This window comes from Balaenoptera ricei, chromosome 12, assembly GCF_028023285.1.
Source record: "Balaenoptera ricei isolate mBalRic1 chromosome 12, mBalRic1.hap2, whole genome shotgun sequence".
Lineage (NCBI taxonomy): Eukaryota > Metazoa > Chordata > Mammalia > Artiodactyla > Balaenopteridae > Balaenoptera > Balaenoptera ricei.
The window spans coordinates 25,629,232-25,648,411 of record NC_082650.1 but is presented as its reverse complement, the minus strand read 5'-3'; the positions used below and the strand labels follow the sequence as shown (position 1 = coordinate 25,648,411).

At 42.4% G+C, this 19,180-nt stretch overlaps 1 protein-coding gene across 1 annotated transcript in view; it reads right to left on the bottom strand.

Moving 5' to 3' along the window:
- NHSL1 (NHS like 1) overlaps nucleotides 1-18,967 on the bottom strand; it is a 238,868-nt gene extending 219,901 nt beyond the window's left edge. Inside the window, exon 1 of the mRNA XM_059941108.1 lies at nucleotides 18,685-18,967. Coding sequence (XP_059797091.1) covers nucleotides 18,685-18,967 — 283 coding nt within the window. The remainder of the gene's footprint in view (nucleotides 1-18,684) is intronic.
- Nucleotides 18,968-19,180: the final 213 nt, after the last annotated feature.

Here is a 19,180-nt window from a genome sequence, read left to right as displayed (position 1 = left end):
GAGGGCAGACACCAAAATGCTGACTGTGATTAACTCTGCAGAGGGGAGTGGCACCAGTGAGTGTGGGGAATAAAATCCTGTAGCACTGGCACCTTTTCAATGAGAATTTAGTCATACAACTAATACACAAGCACAAACCAAAAATATAAATGTGCTAACAGATTCCAGATTCAATTTTTTAAAAATTCGACGTTTTTAGCAACAGCAACAACACTAGATGAAACACATACTCTCTCAAAATGACTACTATGGAAAGAATACTTTCACTGAAATGTATAGAATAATATTTTTATCAGGTTTTTTTTAGACGCCAAATTGCATCTATTTGCAGCCATTAGCGTTCCAGAGCCGTGTTCCATGGGAAAACTGGTGTCAACATCCCTTTAAAGATGGCAATTCCTTAGCCAAGGCAAAGAACTAGAACTGCAACTCCAGACAGAACGCTAAAAGCAGGAACAGGCAAGCGGAGTCCCGTTTCTGAACTTAATTAATAGCACAAGCATAACAAGAAAAACCAAAGCGGAATTTTAAAATGCCTGTTCCTGGGCTGTTTCAGAGTTCAAAGTCCAATCACAGTTTACAACAGCAACTCTTTAATTGAAAGCTTTCTGTAGGACAGTAAAAGGTATATTCTACCATATAACAATGTCCTTCTTCCTGAAATTAAAGAATATTTCTGTCTACAACTGGTCAATAGGAGGTAAAAGGAAGGAGAGAATCAAAAAAACAATGAAGCAACTTCTGGCATTGTTAAAAAAAAAAAAAATACTGGAAAACGTCAACACTAAGAATTGCTTTCTAGTCTACATCAAAATTTGGATTTTCATGTTTTGTCATCATGTGAGATAATGCAAAAATCATCTAAGTGAAGCCTGTGTTTTGCTGTATATAAAAAATTAAGGAGGATAGCATGACCATCACTCAACACAACATAATTTCTCCTGTAAAGAACCAAATGGAAATGCATATACTTGAGACATTATTCTAAAGAACAGGGAAAGAAAAGGAGGATAAAATGTCAATGTTTGGTCAACGACAATGTTTTCAATCCTCTTCTAGAATTTCATTCTCTCACCAAATCCCAAGTAAGTCAAAACGCAAAGCATCTAACAGAAAGAATTTCAGACCCTTTAATTGCCTGTTCAAAGGAATGTATCTTTATTTTGTTCATTATCTTCTCCACTTTCATATCCTTTCCATACTCTTATGAACACGAATTTAGAAAGGCAAATATCAAATGAACAACCGGAAAATATCCATGATGTTCAAATCCTTCTGTTATACACCACCTGCCAAGAGTAGTTGCATCTTAGGGAACAGGACTATGAAAAAAGTTCATTACTTATGGAATTCTGTAATTGTAACAGCTAATATTTCACTCTTCCTATGAAATCAGAAAGACATTCTAATACATGTTACACGCTGTGTGAAAACCTTAGAATCACTGAGAAAGAACTCTTACAATGGACACATATGCCAAGTGTTAACCAGCATGGACAGTCTCAACTTTAAACAAGACTCCAAGGAAAATATAACTCCTCTTTAAAACCCAAAGCAGAGAAATGCCAGCTGCATTCAGTGACCAAAGTCATACTACATAATTTCTGAAATCACCAGAAATTCTTACCCTATTTGTCCATTCTACCTGATGTCAGTTCATAGCATCCCAATGTGAGAAGTTCCTTAGGAATTTTAAGAAAAACAAACAAAAAATCCTCTTTCTTTACTCTGGATTCTAGAGATCATGTAATCTCATTCACCTACATTTCAAATGATAAAACTGTAGCCTAGAGAGGTGATATAACTTGCCCAAGTGTCATAGTGTCAAGCATTAGAAGGTAAAATCCTCAAAATTCCAACACTCTTCCAATGTCACCCACAGATACTGTTTCTGAATCTCTGTCTGAACATCCATGAATGCGCGTAAAAGAATCTTAAGCAGCATAAGGCAGCTCCCATTCTTGTGGAATTAGTATTTTTGTTGGACTTTTAGAGATAGATAACATGAAAGGCAAGCCATTTTCTAACTTTTATTATTAAGTAGAAAAGAGAGACATTTGGAAAGAAAGGGATTTTTAACTCAGCCCAGAAATACAGGTACCATTTTAGATACATAGAGAGGAAAGGACAGATGGTTCTAGGATAGAATATGACCCACGTCCATAGGTTTTTTCACACGAGCCAATCCCCGCTGCTCATTTCCATGGCCATGAAGCCAGCTCGTCATCAAAGGAAGCATGAAATGAATCACCATAAATCCTCTACAGCCACAGGGAAAAGTCAAAGCGAGTAGTTTAACAGACCCTTAGCAGTTACATCCTTGAATGCTAAGGACAATACATTACCCTTAAAGGTGCTGCAATAACTATGTATCAGCCAATGAAGAATTTTATCACTGCCTCCGCCTTATGATTTTCTTTCCCCTTCATAGTTATTCCTCTGACCACCCACCACTCAACAATAAGATTTAAAAAGTAAAGCATTTAATTATTATCTGTGACCCAGGAAAATGAAAACCCACAGTATACTAACAGGATACTTCAGCTCTGTCTAGATCTGCAATACCATCTGAAAGATGATGGTTTATTTCTAATATAAAATGGTTACACCAAAAACATCTGAACAAAAGCGACATTACAGGTAATTCAGAATCCTTTCCAATTCTTCCTGAAACAGATACTCACCATGGCTCAACTTAAACTACTACATATGACTCTCAAAACATGAAATATATTCCTTTTCAAGGACTGTCAAAACTGTACATTTCCTAATTATGCTAAATACTAGATTCTGGCTATTCATACGTTTTCAATGAGAAAGCCTGAGAAATAGGCAAAGTTGTTTCCCAAGGGAGAAAATATTTCACTAGAAAAAAAAAATTATTGTTATTTGGTCTTGTCCCATCAATATAAACAGACATTTATGTAGCTAAGATTTAAGTGGCTAGAACAATTTCTAAGACTCAGCATTTTTTACCTCTTCTCTTTCTCCCTTCATTTTTATAGCTACAAAGGAAACTGTCAAGATTCATTTCTGGCTACAGAGATGGGGAAGCCCAGTTCCGTATAACACAATCGTTGCACAGTTCTAAAAGCTCTTCGTCGAGTTTTTTTCAAAGTTCAAGTTAAAACACAGAAGTTCATTTTCACTTTGGAAATCAAACTTGAAAGAAAAATGTGACCTCCCAGAATTTAGTTCCTTCCAAGGAACTCCCTCAAGGACATAAATTGTTAAGACATGGCCACTTGGGGGAAACATTTTCAAGTCTTGTTTGACAGGCGAAGCTACATGGGACTTGACAGGAGTAATTTTTTTTAACAAGCTCAAGTCTGTCTTTTCTTTACATGTTCAAGATGATTTAAAAACATGTACTTTACCAAAAGCTTGCTGGATTCTATAAACAATTCAGATCCTTTTCCAGAGAATGCTGAGTGGAAGTGGAAAGGATCTTTAATGCTTTACATATTGTTTATTTAAAAAAAAACACACACACAACCTTCGAACAGAAATCAAATGTAAATGCATGCTCATATAAAACAGGTAAGTAAAAGCAAAAAAATAATGATTATAATAAGTGGGTTTTTAAAACTGATAAAACTGCTGACCCTCATCCATTTAAACCCTCCTAGAAAAAGGCACTATGAGCAGCTGCCTATTACAAACACTCAGCTTGAAATGCTCTGCATACAGTTGCCAATTGCCCCACGTGAACCTGCAAGGCTGCCGGTGGCTTCGCCTTCCCCGACCCGGCCTGGACCTCTCAACTGTAATGAGTGCCCACAGCCAAGATCCTGCTAAATAAGCACAAGACCTAAAACATGCTCAGTCGCATACACCTATGCACCCTGGAAACCACCCTCCCTCTGCTTCCAAAGCTTTATAACTCACACATCCTGCTATCACAAAACCATAAAGCCTACCTTCCCTCCCCTCCAAAACGGAATTTGGAGGCCTGATTCAAATCATTCATGCTATAGATGAAGCCAGTGTCACACAGCTTAGGGAAAGGGTTCGGAGGACAGAAGAATGTGATCTTGTATCCTGGTTGCCATTTATAATCCATTTTCCCACAGCAAATTCTCATGTGATGATTAGACCCTGTGGCACTGTAGGTCTGGGTATCTATATTTCAGGTTGAACAGGCTTTTCGGGGGTTGCCCTGTGTCCTGAGCCTGGTCATGCTTTGGAAACATGGTTTGTAAGAGGAAATGTATTACAAGTTCAAAACAACTTACAAATTAACTTTTGTAACTTGATAGGTTTCTAAATTACAGATTATGTGTGTAATAAAACCAACTCATTGGAACTCAACAAACCAAAACCCCTAACTAACTTCATTTTATCTGATTGATCCCAGTTTGAAAAGTGGAAAATGACATCAAAACTCATATCAAAATGTAACCAAAACAGGGACTTCCCTCGTGGCGCAGTGGTTGAGAATCTGCCTGCCAATGCAGGGGACACGGGTTCGGGCCCTGGTCTGGGAAGATCCCACATGCCGCGGAGCAACTGGGCCCGTGAGCCACAACTGCTGAGCCTGCGCGTCTGGAGCCTGTGCTCCGCAACAAGAGAGGCCGCGATAATGAGAGGCCCGCGCACCGCGATGAAGAGTGGCCCCCGCTTGCCGCAACTGGAGAAAGCCCTCGCACAGAAACGAAGACCCAACGCAGCCAAAAATAAATAAGTAAATAAATAAAAAAAAATAAAAATAAAGGAATTCCTTTAAAAAAAAAAAAATGTAACCAAAACACTATTTTTAGAGAACACGCTGAATAAATTTAATCCAATATTCTAGACCTTCAGAACTGAATTATCATGATATCCAAAACAATGATCCTAAAGTCCCACAATCAACCCAATTATCAAACCTAATTATCAGCTATCTAGAAAACTCAATCAACCAGAACACAATTAACCAGAACACTCATCAGGAAACTACACTATTAGGGTCCAAACAAATAATTAAGTCCAAAGTCTTAACTTTATTTACACTTCAATTTTGAAATACACTCAGAAAAACAAGTTAAAAGTTTTTTTAAAATAGTAAGGGCTGGGCTTCCCTGGTGGTGCAGTGGTTGAGAATCCGCCTGCCAATGCAGGGGACATGGGTTCAAGCCCTGGTCTGGGAAGATCCCACATGCCGCGGAGCAACTGGGCCCGTGAGCCACAACTACTGAGCCTGCGTGTCTGGAGCCTGTGCTCCGCAACAGGAGAGGCCGCGATGGTGAGAGGCCCGCGCACCGCGATGAAGAGTGGCCCCCGCTCACCACAACTAGAGAAAGCCCTCGCACAGAAACGAAGACCCAACACAACCAAAAATAAATAAATAAATAAATAAATTTATTTAAAAAAAAAAAATAGTAAGGGCCAATCCAAAGTACCTATCAGCTAATATTTCTTGTTTGTATGGGCCAGGCACTGTTCTATATATCGCATTTTATCCACACAACTACCATTAACACAATACCCATTTTACCAAGGAGAAAACACAGCACAGAGAGGTTAAGTAATTTATTCAAGGTCACACAGCCTGTCTCTTTACTAGGCTCTGCAGCCATTATCAAACTGTTTCAATTATCTATGACCTCTCCAAATTACAGTGGATTATACTATACTAACAGCTAATTTATGGACAGCTTACGTAAATAAGAAAATAATCAATGGAAAAGCTGAATTATATTGGGTAAAGCAAAATAGGATTCCACCACCAGCAACAGAACACCAAGTACTCAATACGTTTATGCTTGTATATTTTTCTCACGTTTATTCAAACGTGTAAGTCCCATCCACAAGTAAAATTTCCCATGTCTGCCTCAAGTTTTCCCAGTTACGTTTCTTAGTTAGGAGGCACTCACTAAAATATCGAAATGGGGGTTTTATGTAATCAGTATTTAGAAAGAATAATCCTCTCCCTTCGGATTTTGTTTAGAAACTGTGTCCCTACCCTATGATTGTGGTGAGTCACCTCCCTGCTCTCTAGATGCTGTTTAAAGTTCCTGGGAAAAGGGAAATCAGAGAAGCTGCCCTTAGCCCTAAGGAGGATGAGCAAGCCCAGGGGGCAGGTTATTAATCTCCAAAGAGAAGGCCAGCTAGCCCGTGTGCCCCTGAGGCACAGACTGGCAGGGTTCCGAGACTCTTATGGCAAGAATCCCGTTGTATGGTAATGAAGCCCGCGTTCATAAACCCGAACTGCCCCAGCGGAGGCACAAGCTTGGTAAAGAGCCCTCTGGGGATTCAGCTTTTGCAGCCCCAGTCACTGCCCCAAGCACAGCGCAGGCTACAGGTCTCTAAGAAGATTCCCTCCTCTGGCCCCGGGCCAGCTGATACTGCAGACAGCGGTTCTCAAACTCCAGCATCAGAATCACCTGGAGGAGGGCTGTTAGGAGGGCTGCTGAGCCCACCCACATGTATTCTGACTTAGTAGGCCTGGGGTGGGGGCCAAGATTTTGCATTTCCAGCAAGTTCCCAGGACATGCCGACGCTCCTGGCCCAGGAATCACACTCTGAGAACTGCTGCTTTAAGTTAATGGTCATGGATCCCAATTCCCATGGCCGCTGCCACCAGCAAGCACCACGCGGTTAAAGGTATTTTCCGTTAACACAGGTAAATGTGCTAGAGAGTGGAGTATCAACCAGCTACTCTCCTCCTCCATCACTAACAAGTAAACTAAGCCATTTCCTTGAGGTATAAGCTTGAGATAGCATGTTACAGTGTCACAGTATTTAAATACAGCAGGCTTGGGGAGAGAAGGGAAAGGCAAGAAGAGAATTTGCCCCCTTAACATACCACTAAATAAAAATAAGCCTGAAATTAAATTTGTTCCTGTATCACCTCTCTTCTGACACAGATCATGAATGTCTGGCAAAGGAAAAGGGACCAGAAGATGGGACGCATTAACAAAAAGACTTTGTATTTAGAGACGAGAGCACCTTTCATCAGCGCAGCTCAAACAACCAGGCAAACTTTATTAATTCTCTACAGATTCACAAGAGCACTGTCACGTGGGCTGCTAATTCACCTCCATGAGTCATGCCACTGGGCTAGTGGCAAAATGATTAAAAATAACCAGAATAAAATAGAAAATACCTATCAACCCCTAGGCATATTCAGAAATTTTTCAATATTAAAATGAACTTAAAAGTTCACAAAAATTAACTAAAATCATGCAAATAAAATGTTTAAACACAGAACTCACCTATACCATATTTTGTCTCTACCACTTACCAGTTCGGTGACCTTGGGAAAATTACCTTACCTCTCTGTGCCCCTCAGTAAAATCAGTAAAGTGGGGGTGGTAATGTCTCTCTTACACAGTTTTTATGAGGATTAATGAAACTGGCCCACAGTAAGTAGCCTACAAATGTTAGCTACAAATGTCATCGCATCAACGTTAATGTAAATACTTATTATTAAGCAGACTGGGCAATTTACAAGCAATATATTTAGATTATGTGAAATGTACTAATGGCACTCAAAGACATTTCTCCCACCCATTACACACCTTCATCCCCTGCCACCATTTTCATGAGTGAATTTGCCCCGTCCCCCTATTTTTCCACAGACTATTCATTTTTCAACTAAACCATCCAACATTTACAATAAAAGGAACAAGGTTAATCCTCATCTTTCCACAAAACAAGAACCAAAGTTGCAGCAAGAGATAGTTGACAGACCTTTGTTTTTAAATCTTGTTGAGCTTAATCTAAACAGACCCCATATGTTGCCAAGACAAGGTGCCCGCCAAGGTGAGAAACCTTGAGACAGATTTCTAATTGCCATTTTGGTGAAGGGAAAAAGGAAATGTTACTTGTGTTTCAAGGGGAAAAGAAATGTAGCTTCAGAGGAAAAACAGCAACATAATATTTATTAGTACAACAGGAAGGCAGCTCAACTAAAGAACCAATAAAGAAGGAAGGAGACAACTATCTTTTGACTCAACGATCTGTTTGCTGCAAGGATACAGAGAACCGTGGTATTGGGCAAACAATCTTAGACATAAAATATGATGAATTTTTCAAGCAGATGGGGATAATGACAAAGACTTAGCAATCCACTGGACTAACGGATAAAACTCCAACACATCCTCTCCTAGACACTACTCATGAGTGCCACTAACAAGTTCTCAAATAACTAAACACAGAACAAACCCTACGAAGCACCAGGAGAAAAGAAAAATAATTCTGTCTGCTTGATAACTCTCGTGTGAACACACAGACCCCTAGGAACATCATAAGGACTTCACTTGGGAGCCAAAGCAAAGTAAGAGATTGTCAGAGAGATGCACCCCAATGCTTCTCCTATTTAAAACAGCCTCTGGATGTCAATGACCTGGGGGAAATTCTCACAATATAAGCTAGGTTTTAAAAGATCAGGACAAAAAATTATATAGCGACAGTGATGTTCCCCGTTCTGTTAAAAATGCTATCTATTGCTATACTTATAGATAGATCCATACATAGTTATTAACCAGAAAAAAAAAAAAAGAGGAAATGAACACTCCCTAGGTTGTAATACTTTTTCTTCTTTATATTCTCTGTACTTTACAGGTCTGAAATATATGATGAATATACATTATAATTTTATAATCAGAACTGTTTGATGACATACTTTGCAAGGCTGAAAGCTTTTTTTTTTTTTTTTTAATATTTCAGCTTACTTTTTTTCTTTTTTAAACTTGGGTTTATTTATTTTATTTATTTATTTATGGCTGTGTTGGGTCTTCGTTTCTGTGCGAGGGCTTTCTCTAGTTGTGGCAAGCGGGGGCCACTCTTCATCGCGGTGCGCGGGCCTCTCACCATCGCGGCCTCTCTTGCTGCGGAGAACAGGCTCCAGACGCGCAGGCTCAGTAGTTGTGGCTCACGGGCCTAGTTGCTCCGCGGCATGTGGGATCTTCCCAGACCAGGGCTCGAACCCGTGTCCCCTGCATTGGCAGGCAGATTCTCAACCACTGCGCCACCAGGGAAGCCCCAAGGCTGAAAGCTTTTTAATGTACTTTTATTTACACAAAACTACACGGTAGGCTGTGTAATTCAATGATTAAGTTTCTGAGTCTACACTCATGAATAATGTTTAAGTTAGTCATTTCTATACTAATTCAGTACCAACCTTTGGTCTTAAGCAGGCTGACAACCAGGAAAAAAATAACTCAAATGTCCATAGCTGCTTCATTCAAATGTCTGTGAGTGTCACTCTGCACTGTACTCTGCAGTCAAGGTAGATATAACCAAGCCAGTGAAGTTAAAATACCAAGCAGACCTCCGGATCATATGCATTTATTTAGCTAATGAAGTCACTATCTCAGAGTAAAACATTCCACACTAAAATTCAAATGCAGCCCTGTATCAGTAATAGTCCCCTCCCACGTCAGGAAGTAATTCACATGCAGCATGCTGGATATCCAGATAAAAGGCAGAAAATGCCCACTTTTAAATAAACTCAACTTACACTGTGTTCTTACAAACATTTAACAGAAGCCCCTCCTCCCTTTTCCTTTGTTAATACAGGAAAAGATTAATCATCTCTTGGGAAGCTCATATTTTAAATGTATCTAAATCAAAGCACTGGCAATAAAAAACATTTAAGAAGGTGCTTAGATTAACAATCCATTTCAAGGTTAATTAATCTTGTTTTTCCCAAATCAACTGCATTCTCTGACCAAAAAAAAAAGTTAACTTCGATTTTACAAATAAAAAAGAAACTGGCTTAAAAGACATACAGAAAAATAATGAAAATAATCACTTTGGATCACATATACAAATAAAGAAAGGCAATAGGACAATCCAGAAATTATATACTGATAGATAGCAAACAAAAGGAAAATAACATAAATTAACATTTTTATGTTTGCATGAAGAAATTCTGGAAGAATACAGAGAAGTTAATAAAGTGGTTATTCTAGTGCAGTGGGGGAGGACAAGGCAGAAAGGGGACAGAAGCAGGAGTGAGACTTTTCAATGCATAACTTTGTATATATTTTTTTCAACAATGTAAATGTATTGCCTATTCAATAAATTTAATGAAAAGTTATGCTAAGATTATTTGGAATGCATCATGATTTTCCACCAAACTTAGCCCTCATATAATGCAGAAGTAAAGAATCCCAGCTGTAGAGTCAGGCTACCTGGAGCTCCCTGAGATGCCACCAGCTAGCTAAGTACAGCTGGAACATCCTGAGAGATGGAAGGCGGCGCTCTTGCCTAGATAGTGGTCACCGCAGCCAGACCATCAGCGGGGAGATGGCAGAGCGCCTCAACAGTCGTTCTCAGATGCCAACATAGTCAGGCATAAGTTGGCTGTGCATAGCATAGCCTCCACTTAACTCGATTTCCTTTGCTATATATACATTGTGCTCTCTGAGTCCTCAGAACATTTCGTCGGATGTCTAATATAGCCATGTAGCAAGCCCCCATTTTATTTTACCATGTGTTATTGCCGTTTTAATCAGCCAGTTACTGCACAATCCCCCACACGGTACTTTACCAGCTTTTAATCTGAAGGGGTAAAAAGTAGAGGAAAGAACAAGAGAGGATTTCCCTGCAGAATAACCAGAAACAGTTGTTTGTTCTCCCCAAACAAGACACTGCTTTCCTCTGGGGGTGGGGGTGGGTAATTTCTTGTGAAACAAACCAGAAGAATAAGTGAAAATAAAAGAATACTAATGGAAGAAAATTCCCACCATCCCACAGGGGAAAAAAAATCTTATTCCAGAAGGGAGGAAATGATGTTGTCAATAATGGTTAATTCCTTAATATTTACTTACATATTGAATCATTGACACCATACGGTAAAGTACCTGCAGAAGGACCCTGTTCCTCTTGTACCCCTCACAACTCACCACTAGCAGAATAACCCCAAATACACTTCATGAATGCAGGACTAGCCCGCCATCTTCAATGGACCAGATTCCTAACACGTAGCACAGACTGGTGTTTCCAAAACTCGGCTAATCAGAATCACCTGGGGGTACTTGTCAGCCAGGCGTGTTCCTGGCCTCACCCCAGACTTGCTGACTCAGAGTCTCCAGAATCTCTGGGAATCTGTTTTTAAACAGGGTCCAGGTGCATCTGATAACTCAGAAAGTGTGGGAAACACGAGGTGAATGAAATAGTGCTAACAACTGCTCTGTGTCCCAAGATGCCCAGGGAAAGCTGAGGTCTGAGCAGCTCCCCTCAAGTTCTGAGTGGGGATGTGAAATCAGGTAGGAGCAGCGTTTAGGTGCTGACAGCTCCCTGGGCATCTGGGGTAAAGGGGACGCTCTTAGAGCTAAGAACCCAGTGGGAGCTGAGCTGGGTCTGCAGTTGCTACAAGGAGAAAGGAGGAAATGGAGGTGAAGAGGGCTCTCAGACATCCTCAGAAAGGCCCCGGGAGAAAGGCTCGCTCCTCCAACCCCAGCTCCACAGGCCACACCCCTGGGAGGCAGAAAGAAACCACCACCCTTCCCACCTTCCTGTCAGGAACCACATGTACTTTAAGATCCTGGGCAGAACTCTCTGGTTTTCAAATGAGAAGTATCTATATGTTTATCTCCGACCAAAGCTTCATCTTCTAGGCTTCAGTGAGCGGCCTCAGACGGACTGGGCCCCCTGCAGTAGTACATGAACATCCATGGACCCTCAGATGCTAACTCAGCCTTCACTGTCATCAAAACAACAGCAAAGGCTAAATACACATTAGCTGTGTGCCAAGCACTGTGTTAAGTACTTCAGAGGCATGCCTCAAATTTCTTGCCTATATGCTAATAGTTTGAGAGGTTTCAAAACCAAAAAAGAAGGAAAAGGGAGAAGATCAAAAGACTTAAGAGTTTCCCCCGGTCCGCCCCCACCAGACATTTGCCAGGTTTCTGCCATATCCTCTTAGCATCAGCTTTCCTCATCTGAGTACAAAATATCATGACCTGAGAGACAGTACCGCAGAATGGTTAGGACAGGCTCTGGACACAGGTCTGCCTGGGTTCAAGTCCCAGCGCTGTTGCTTACTAGCTGTGAATGCAGACAAACAAATTATTTGTGGCTTAGCTGCATCATCTGCCAAACACAAATAATAATGGTATCCATTTCCTGGAGCTGTGGTACATAGTAAAGTGTCTGGCCTATAGCAAGTGCTCTGACATTAGCTGTCCCCACTATCAGACAATAAAAGGTGCCGAAAAGACAGCCCAATACCAGAAACTGGAATTGTGCTGCTGCCTAGATATTGATACCACTGATGTCATTTTTTTTGTTGGAGTGATGCTAAATGCTCTCACAGACATGTCATTTAATTCACAAGGAAAGGGACTGAGGCTGGGTCCTCCAGGGCCTTTTCTCAGAAGAATCCTCATTCAAAAACAGATGCTCCGGACTTCCCTGGTGGTGCAGTGGTTAAGAATCCGCCTGCCAATGCAGGAGACACGGGTTCGAGCCCTAGTCGGGGAAGATCCCACATGCCACGGGGCAACTAGTCCCGTGTGCCACAACTACTGAGCCTGCACACCACAACTACTGAAGCCCATGCACCTAGAGCCCGTGCTCCACAACAGAAGAAGCCACCACGATGAGAAGCCCACGCACCGCAACAAAGAGTAGCCCCTGCTCACTACAAATAGAGAAAGCCCGCACGCAGCAACGAAGACCCAATGCAGCCAAAAATAAATAAATAAATAATTAATTTTTTTAAAAAAAGAGAGAGACATGTACCACAATGTTCACTGCAGCACTATTAAAACAAACAAACAAACAAACAAAAAACAGACGCTCCATCTCTTTTGCTACATTTGTCTAAAGTGCTGCTAAGGCGCGCAGCACAAATGTAACATCCGCTACCACAACTGTAACATCATCCAGCACCATCCTGCTGGTTTTGAACTTCAAATCTTGCAAAATTAATTCATTCCAGGATATAAACCAATTTGAGCATAAACAGAGTTAAATAAATAAGTTACTAGGTGCTTAGTTTGGTGCAAACCATTTTATTTTATACTTAAAATGTGATTTTTAAAACATATTAAAATGATAGCCAGAGGCAAACACTGTGTTATTCTTCTCTGTTTCTAAATTTTCTTCCAAAATATTAAGACTCTCAAAGATTTCTCTCCTATTACGTAAGCTTTTTCATTTGCTAGTCCCAATCCTAACACAATACGTACAGATGAAATTTTAATACTGGCTCTTCCTCTCATATAGCGGAAAACCAGATAGTTGCTTAATAAATCATTTCAACCTAAATGTAGGTAGCTTTTTAAACCAGGTAATTATAGTTTCAGTACCCAGGAGTCGAAGAGTAGATTGATGTTTCGGCTTAAGCAATATATGCTCATAATTTTTTTCAAAAATAACTCTCTTTTTAAGAAATCTAACATATGGCAAATGCATTTAAACAGTTCTCTTTCCAAAATGATGTTATCACTTTTCAAAGATGAAGAGGAAGCTATGAATGGACTGTGGGCAGGATATACGCAAGTTTGAAACAAGTACCTACCGGATCTGTTTGGAAAATGACTAACCCCTCAAGACGTGAAGCTCCATGCACTCCATGTGGGTAAAATATGAGTTAAAAGAGTCCGTACGGTCATAAAGAATTGATTTTAGACACACTTTTTTAGATGCCTAACGATAAGAATCAGAGAGAGATTATTGATCAAAGTTGTATTTACAAGGTCATCTGAGACACTACTATTATCAGATAGTAACCCCTCATTAGCATCTCAAAATGCCAAAACTGGAAAGGCCCATAGAGGTTATTTTAGACAAAGTCTCTATTTTACACATAAGGAAAGGAGGTTTTGAATACATTGCTCTAAATCTGCATTAGAAAATGGCAGAGGTGAAGCCAGACTCAAGTCTCCCAATTCTCAACCCAATGAGCTTTCCTGTCTATTTCAGCACTCTTCCCGGTCCTCTAAGAACACAAGGGCACTTGTTAAGTATACTGGAGACTCCGGCTCAACAAGCTTTGGAAGGGTCTGGGAATCCGTAACTTAAACGAGAGTTCCAGGCAGTTCTTAAGGCCAGGCAAGTATGGGAAACACTGCTTCATCTCCTGCGGCCGCCTAAACCTGAGGTGCAATCTGGCCGCTCAGCTGTCAGTTTCTATTAGTACATTTAGGGACCATCCAGGGATTAGAGGTGGGTGGAGACCTCATTTCCACACCAACATCCTCCCCAGCATGTGGTATGTTTCAATGAAAGCAAGTCTTATGCCAATGTCACCAGAAATAACAAACATTTATCAGCAGGCAGGCAGGCACAGAAACAATCGCACAACCTGTTCTTAAGAGTGCAGTGAAGTCTGTACTGTCTTCCCAACTCTGACAAGCACCTTGCATGAAAGACTACTCACTCTGAGAAAAAAGCAAAGATACTCTGACATCAGGACCAGCCAACCCTCTGGTTGGGTCAGGAGAACAGTCATTGTGAGGTAGGACAATGCAGCTTGACACTTAAAGCACCACCCAGAAAGTATTAGGCTGTAGTGTCTGCCTAATAGAGACAATACAAACGCATACCTTGTTCATGCAAAAATAGTGCCCGTACGATCTTTCTGCCAGCAAGCTACCCTGAATGCCATTTATCTCACCTATGAAGACTATACATTCTACCAAGGCCATCACGTACGGGTGCCCACGCTGAGTACCGCACCAACCCCACGGAAGCGCAGTTAACATACACTAAGGTGTGAACGGTGCCCCTACAGTCGTGCAACACAACAAACCTCCCTGAACTTAGAACACTTCTAGAATCTAAGGAGGAGAAAAATCTGCTTTTCTGGAACTATAAGGGAAAAAAGCCAGCAAATCATCTTTTTTCCGATTCTGTTTCGACAATCACATTTCGTATTCACCCCGGAAGCACTGTTAAGGTGAAGTTTGGGACTAGAAATCCGAAGACTCTATGTCTGTATATGTATACCTCTTACTAATTCCAGAACTTCCATTTCTTTGTCCATAAAACGGATATACTACAACCTGGTCTTCCTATCTCGCAAGAATTGAAAAACATTCTTTCAGTTATAAAAGTGCTACATAGTATAATGTTATTATTAATTATAAAAAGAAACAAATCACTCAGGGTTTAAAAATAATACAGGGCTGTTAGATTGAGTGTCTACTGATTTCTGTATAGAAAAGTCTGTTTCGATTACTTACAGAGCCAAGATGTAACTACCCAGATTTCTGGCCACTGTCACTATTCTCAATGGGAACTTATTTTGTCAGCAGAATTAACGACATTTGACTTTTATGGAAGTATACTCATAACCTTAAAGAGGCAGAAAGTTTACTCTTTCATTTGTTTTTAAAGTAATTGTCGGGACTTCCCTGGTAGCACAGTGGTTAAGAATCTGCCTGCCAATGCAGGGGACATGGGTTCTATCCCTGGTCTGGGAAGACCCCACATTCCGCGGAGCAACTAAGCCCGTGTGCCACAACTACTGAGCCCGCATGCCACAACTACTGAAGCCTGCACACCTAGAGAAGCCACTGCAATGAGAAGCCCGCACACTGCAACAAAGAGTAGCCCACGCTCGCCGCAACTAGAGAAAGCCCATGCACAGTAACAAAGACCCAACGCAGCCAAAAATAAGTAAACAAAATGTTCCTTTTAAAAAAATAAATAAATAAAATAAAATAAAACAATTGTCTTGTTCGTGCAGACTTGCAGCAGTCAGTGTAACAGTCCCTCCCAAAGGTTTTTGTAGTTATTCTTCCTGACACTGAGCACTAGGAAACTAAATATTAGTTCAGTTCAAATATCGATTGAGCTGTCGCATTCCAGGCACTGTTTTAAACTTTGGAAAAACAAAGATGCAGCCATCCTTGACCTCAGGAGCTTGCTATCTAGCAGAGGGGAGCAGAAATGAATAGAGGATTTCAGCCCACACTGGTAAATGTGGGGATGGAGGGACCGAACAGATGCCTATACTGGATGCCATGGGAACCCTCCCTCCAACCTGGTGGTGTTGGGGGAAGCATTAGGGGAGTCTTTAAGGATAAGCAGGAGGGAAAAAATGATGTATGTTATCCCCAATTATAACAAAAAAATTATTTTGGATGACTACCTATGAGATTTTGAGGAATGGCAAACTTGACTAAATACTTCTCAGAATTATTGAGGCAAGGCTCGCCCACAGGACTAAAATGCTGTTTCTGTATTGGAAAGGTAAAAGTGTATACGTTTTTTAAACAGCTCCACTCACACCCTTGATTATAGTAGAGACCCATCACTGCTGCTGCACTCTGGCTTCTGATAAACTATTCAGCTCTGTTACTTGCTCCTTGGGAGACTCATTACAAGGTTTATCTGACAAGAAGGATGAAATTAAACGGTCACTGTCATCCTTGGGACTGTTTATGGAATGCATCTAAATTGTTCCCCATTCCCACGTGACCCTAAAAGGGGCAGGATATATGCAGTGGGACAGGAGGCGAGTCAATCAGGTCTGGGCTCCAGGCCCAGCTGTGCCATTAGCCCACCACCTAACCTGGGGCGAATCACTTCAACTCTCTTGGACTCGACTTCCTCCCCTGTTAAGAGTTAATGAAAGAGATGTCCTTTACAGTCAGTTTCAAGTCTAAAAGTCTATGTGTCCATTCTAATGTAGCATGTTATTCTCTAGGCCTGCCTAAAAGGGGACCAAAATGACTTCAAAATGTAGCTTTTACACAGGAACAAGACATTAAAAAAAAAAAAGAAGTCTAACAGAGTCTAAATAAGATGAATGCATAGTGTTGCAATGCATCTTAGCATATTAAAAAGTTAAGTGTGTGAAGGTGAAAAACCACAAAAACACCATGTCTTTATAGTTCAGCTTTCTTCTCTATATGTGTACTTCCACTCTCAGACATAATTATATTTAATAAAAGCCTTCCTTCTCCATCATTAAAAAGAAGGATGAGCCAGGTTTTCCAGTATGAAATCAAAGCCAAAGATTCAAAGAAACTTGTGAAAAGTTTTGAAGAGAGTTACTTCAGTCACTAATTAGGACAACCTTAGTTAATTCAGGGAACTTGGGGGATTTTGACTATGAACCTTAGCTATTGGTGCATATGTATGAAAAGAGAGAAAAGTGATATGTTCAAATGTAAAACAAAACTGGCAAAAGAAGTTCTTGACCTCCAGGGAGTTTTCTCTTGTCTTTCAGTTCCCACAATAGATCAGTTCACCTAGCAGTCAGATCTGCCTCATCACAGCATTCCTCAAGGGTGAAATTCTCCTTCACCTACACACAGACACTCTACACGGGAAAGGCATAGAAGCATCTAGTGATTACTGAGATGACAATGACATTCCACTAAGACAGTATATCCTGATGCATGAGGTCAGTATTCACATTAAGTAGATATATTCTTGTTATGTCCAACAACTTTATGAGACCATTTTGACTTTTTTTCCCCCTTTCTAACTTTTTTTTGGTGGGGGAGGAATGGGGGGAACTCTCCCTGGTTGAGAACAGCCCACAACTTATAAGGATGTGTTGACAGCAATATCAGAGAGATGAACTCTAAAATGTAAAACCATCACATAACTTCACAACTTGGAGAAAGATGTATTACAGCAAACAATCTCACCAGTATTAAAGTACTAAAAACTTGAACTGTTCCAGTTGTAAAGTGGTAAAATATAGCTAAGCTTTTCTAGCAAGGATGAAAAAAAAAAAAAAGTAAACCAGCTATTCAAGATTGCATATGAAGTGATTCTAAGAGAGACAGTATTTCATCCACAGCTGCTGAAATCTAGGCGTGTTTTACACCAACACCTCCCCTCCCACCCTGCAATGCATCAACCATCTCCACTTTACTCTTTACACTGAGGAATATGACCAAGTCCATGTACCAAAAGGGGAGAAACCACATAAACATCACACTGAAAGTTTCTCTACTTTGGGCCAACAGGAAATTCCAGTTACTTCATTCACTGGAGCTGGTTAAGCTGCTGAAATGAAATAGATGCTTGGAGAGATCACTACCTTAGGACAGAGACTTGATTTTCAGAGTTGGGGGAGGTTAGACAAAGACGAATGGGATGCCGAGTCTCACTACGAGGTCAAAGCTCCCAGAATTAAAAAGAGCTGGTGGGTCAGTGAAGGGGCCGGGGGTCGGGAAGAGGCAAAAATTGGCACCAAAAAAGAAAACGCTGAACTAAAAGCGAACTTTTGTTTGTACTTAGGTAAGAGCACCGGTCAGAGAGGTGAATGCAGCCCCAACGCTCGCTGAGATCCTCAGAGATTTTCACAAACGGATCCTCCTGAAGTCTCAAGGACTGGAATCACCGTAAGTCCATACCTATGTGGTACCCTGCTTCTCCAACAGACTACCTTTCCCTGACCCTTCTCCCACGACCTCGGCTCCTCCTCTGCCTACAGCGCCCCCGGGGCTCCTCTCAGCCTCCCACACAGACAAACAAGAGGGAAGGAGCGGACAGTGGGACGGGGCCAGCCCAATTCTCACACTCCATTAGGGCGCCCACTCCTTCGAGGCGGCCAGGAACCTTCGGAACCCGAGAGCGCCACACGCGCCCGCCACCTGCACGGCCGCCGGGTCTCGGGTCCCGCCGTCCCCACTCGAGAGCCCGACCCTCGCGCTGGGCCGGGGCTCCGGGGTTCCGCGCGGATGCCCGAGAGCCGGCTCGGGGCCGCCAGGGGGCGGGAGGGAGCAGCAGGCTGGGCGCCTCCCCGCCTCGTTCCCCTCCCCCGAGCCGCTTGCCACTCACGGATTTTCACTCGGCGGTGGTCGAGGCGCGCGGTGGCGGCGTGCAGGGCGTCGAGGCGGCGGTGCAGCGCTGCGGTGCGGCGGCCCAGGGCGGCCGCCTGTCCCTCGAGCTCGCCGAAGATGTCCCCGGCGCAGCGCGACAGGTCGGCGAGCTGCTCCAACAGGCAGACCAGGGCGTGCGAGCTGACCTGCTCCAGCGAGCGGAAGAGCGGCGCGCCCGCCGCCCCGGCCGCCTCCGGCTGGCGCAGCCGCGCGGGCTCCACGGTCCTCTGGTGGAAGGGCATGGCCGGGCCGGGCGGCGCGGGCGAGCGCGGCACTCAGTCCGGCCCCCGTCGGCGCGGGGCGCCAGTCCGCATCCAACACAAAGAAAAGTCCGGGCGGCGGCGGGGCGCCGAGGGGGGAGCCGGGAGGCTCCTACCCGCCGGGGAGCGGCGAGGCGGGCGGGCGGGACGGACCGACGGGCGGGCGGGCGGCGAGGAGGAGGAGCGGCGGCCGCC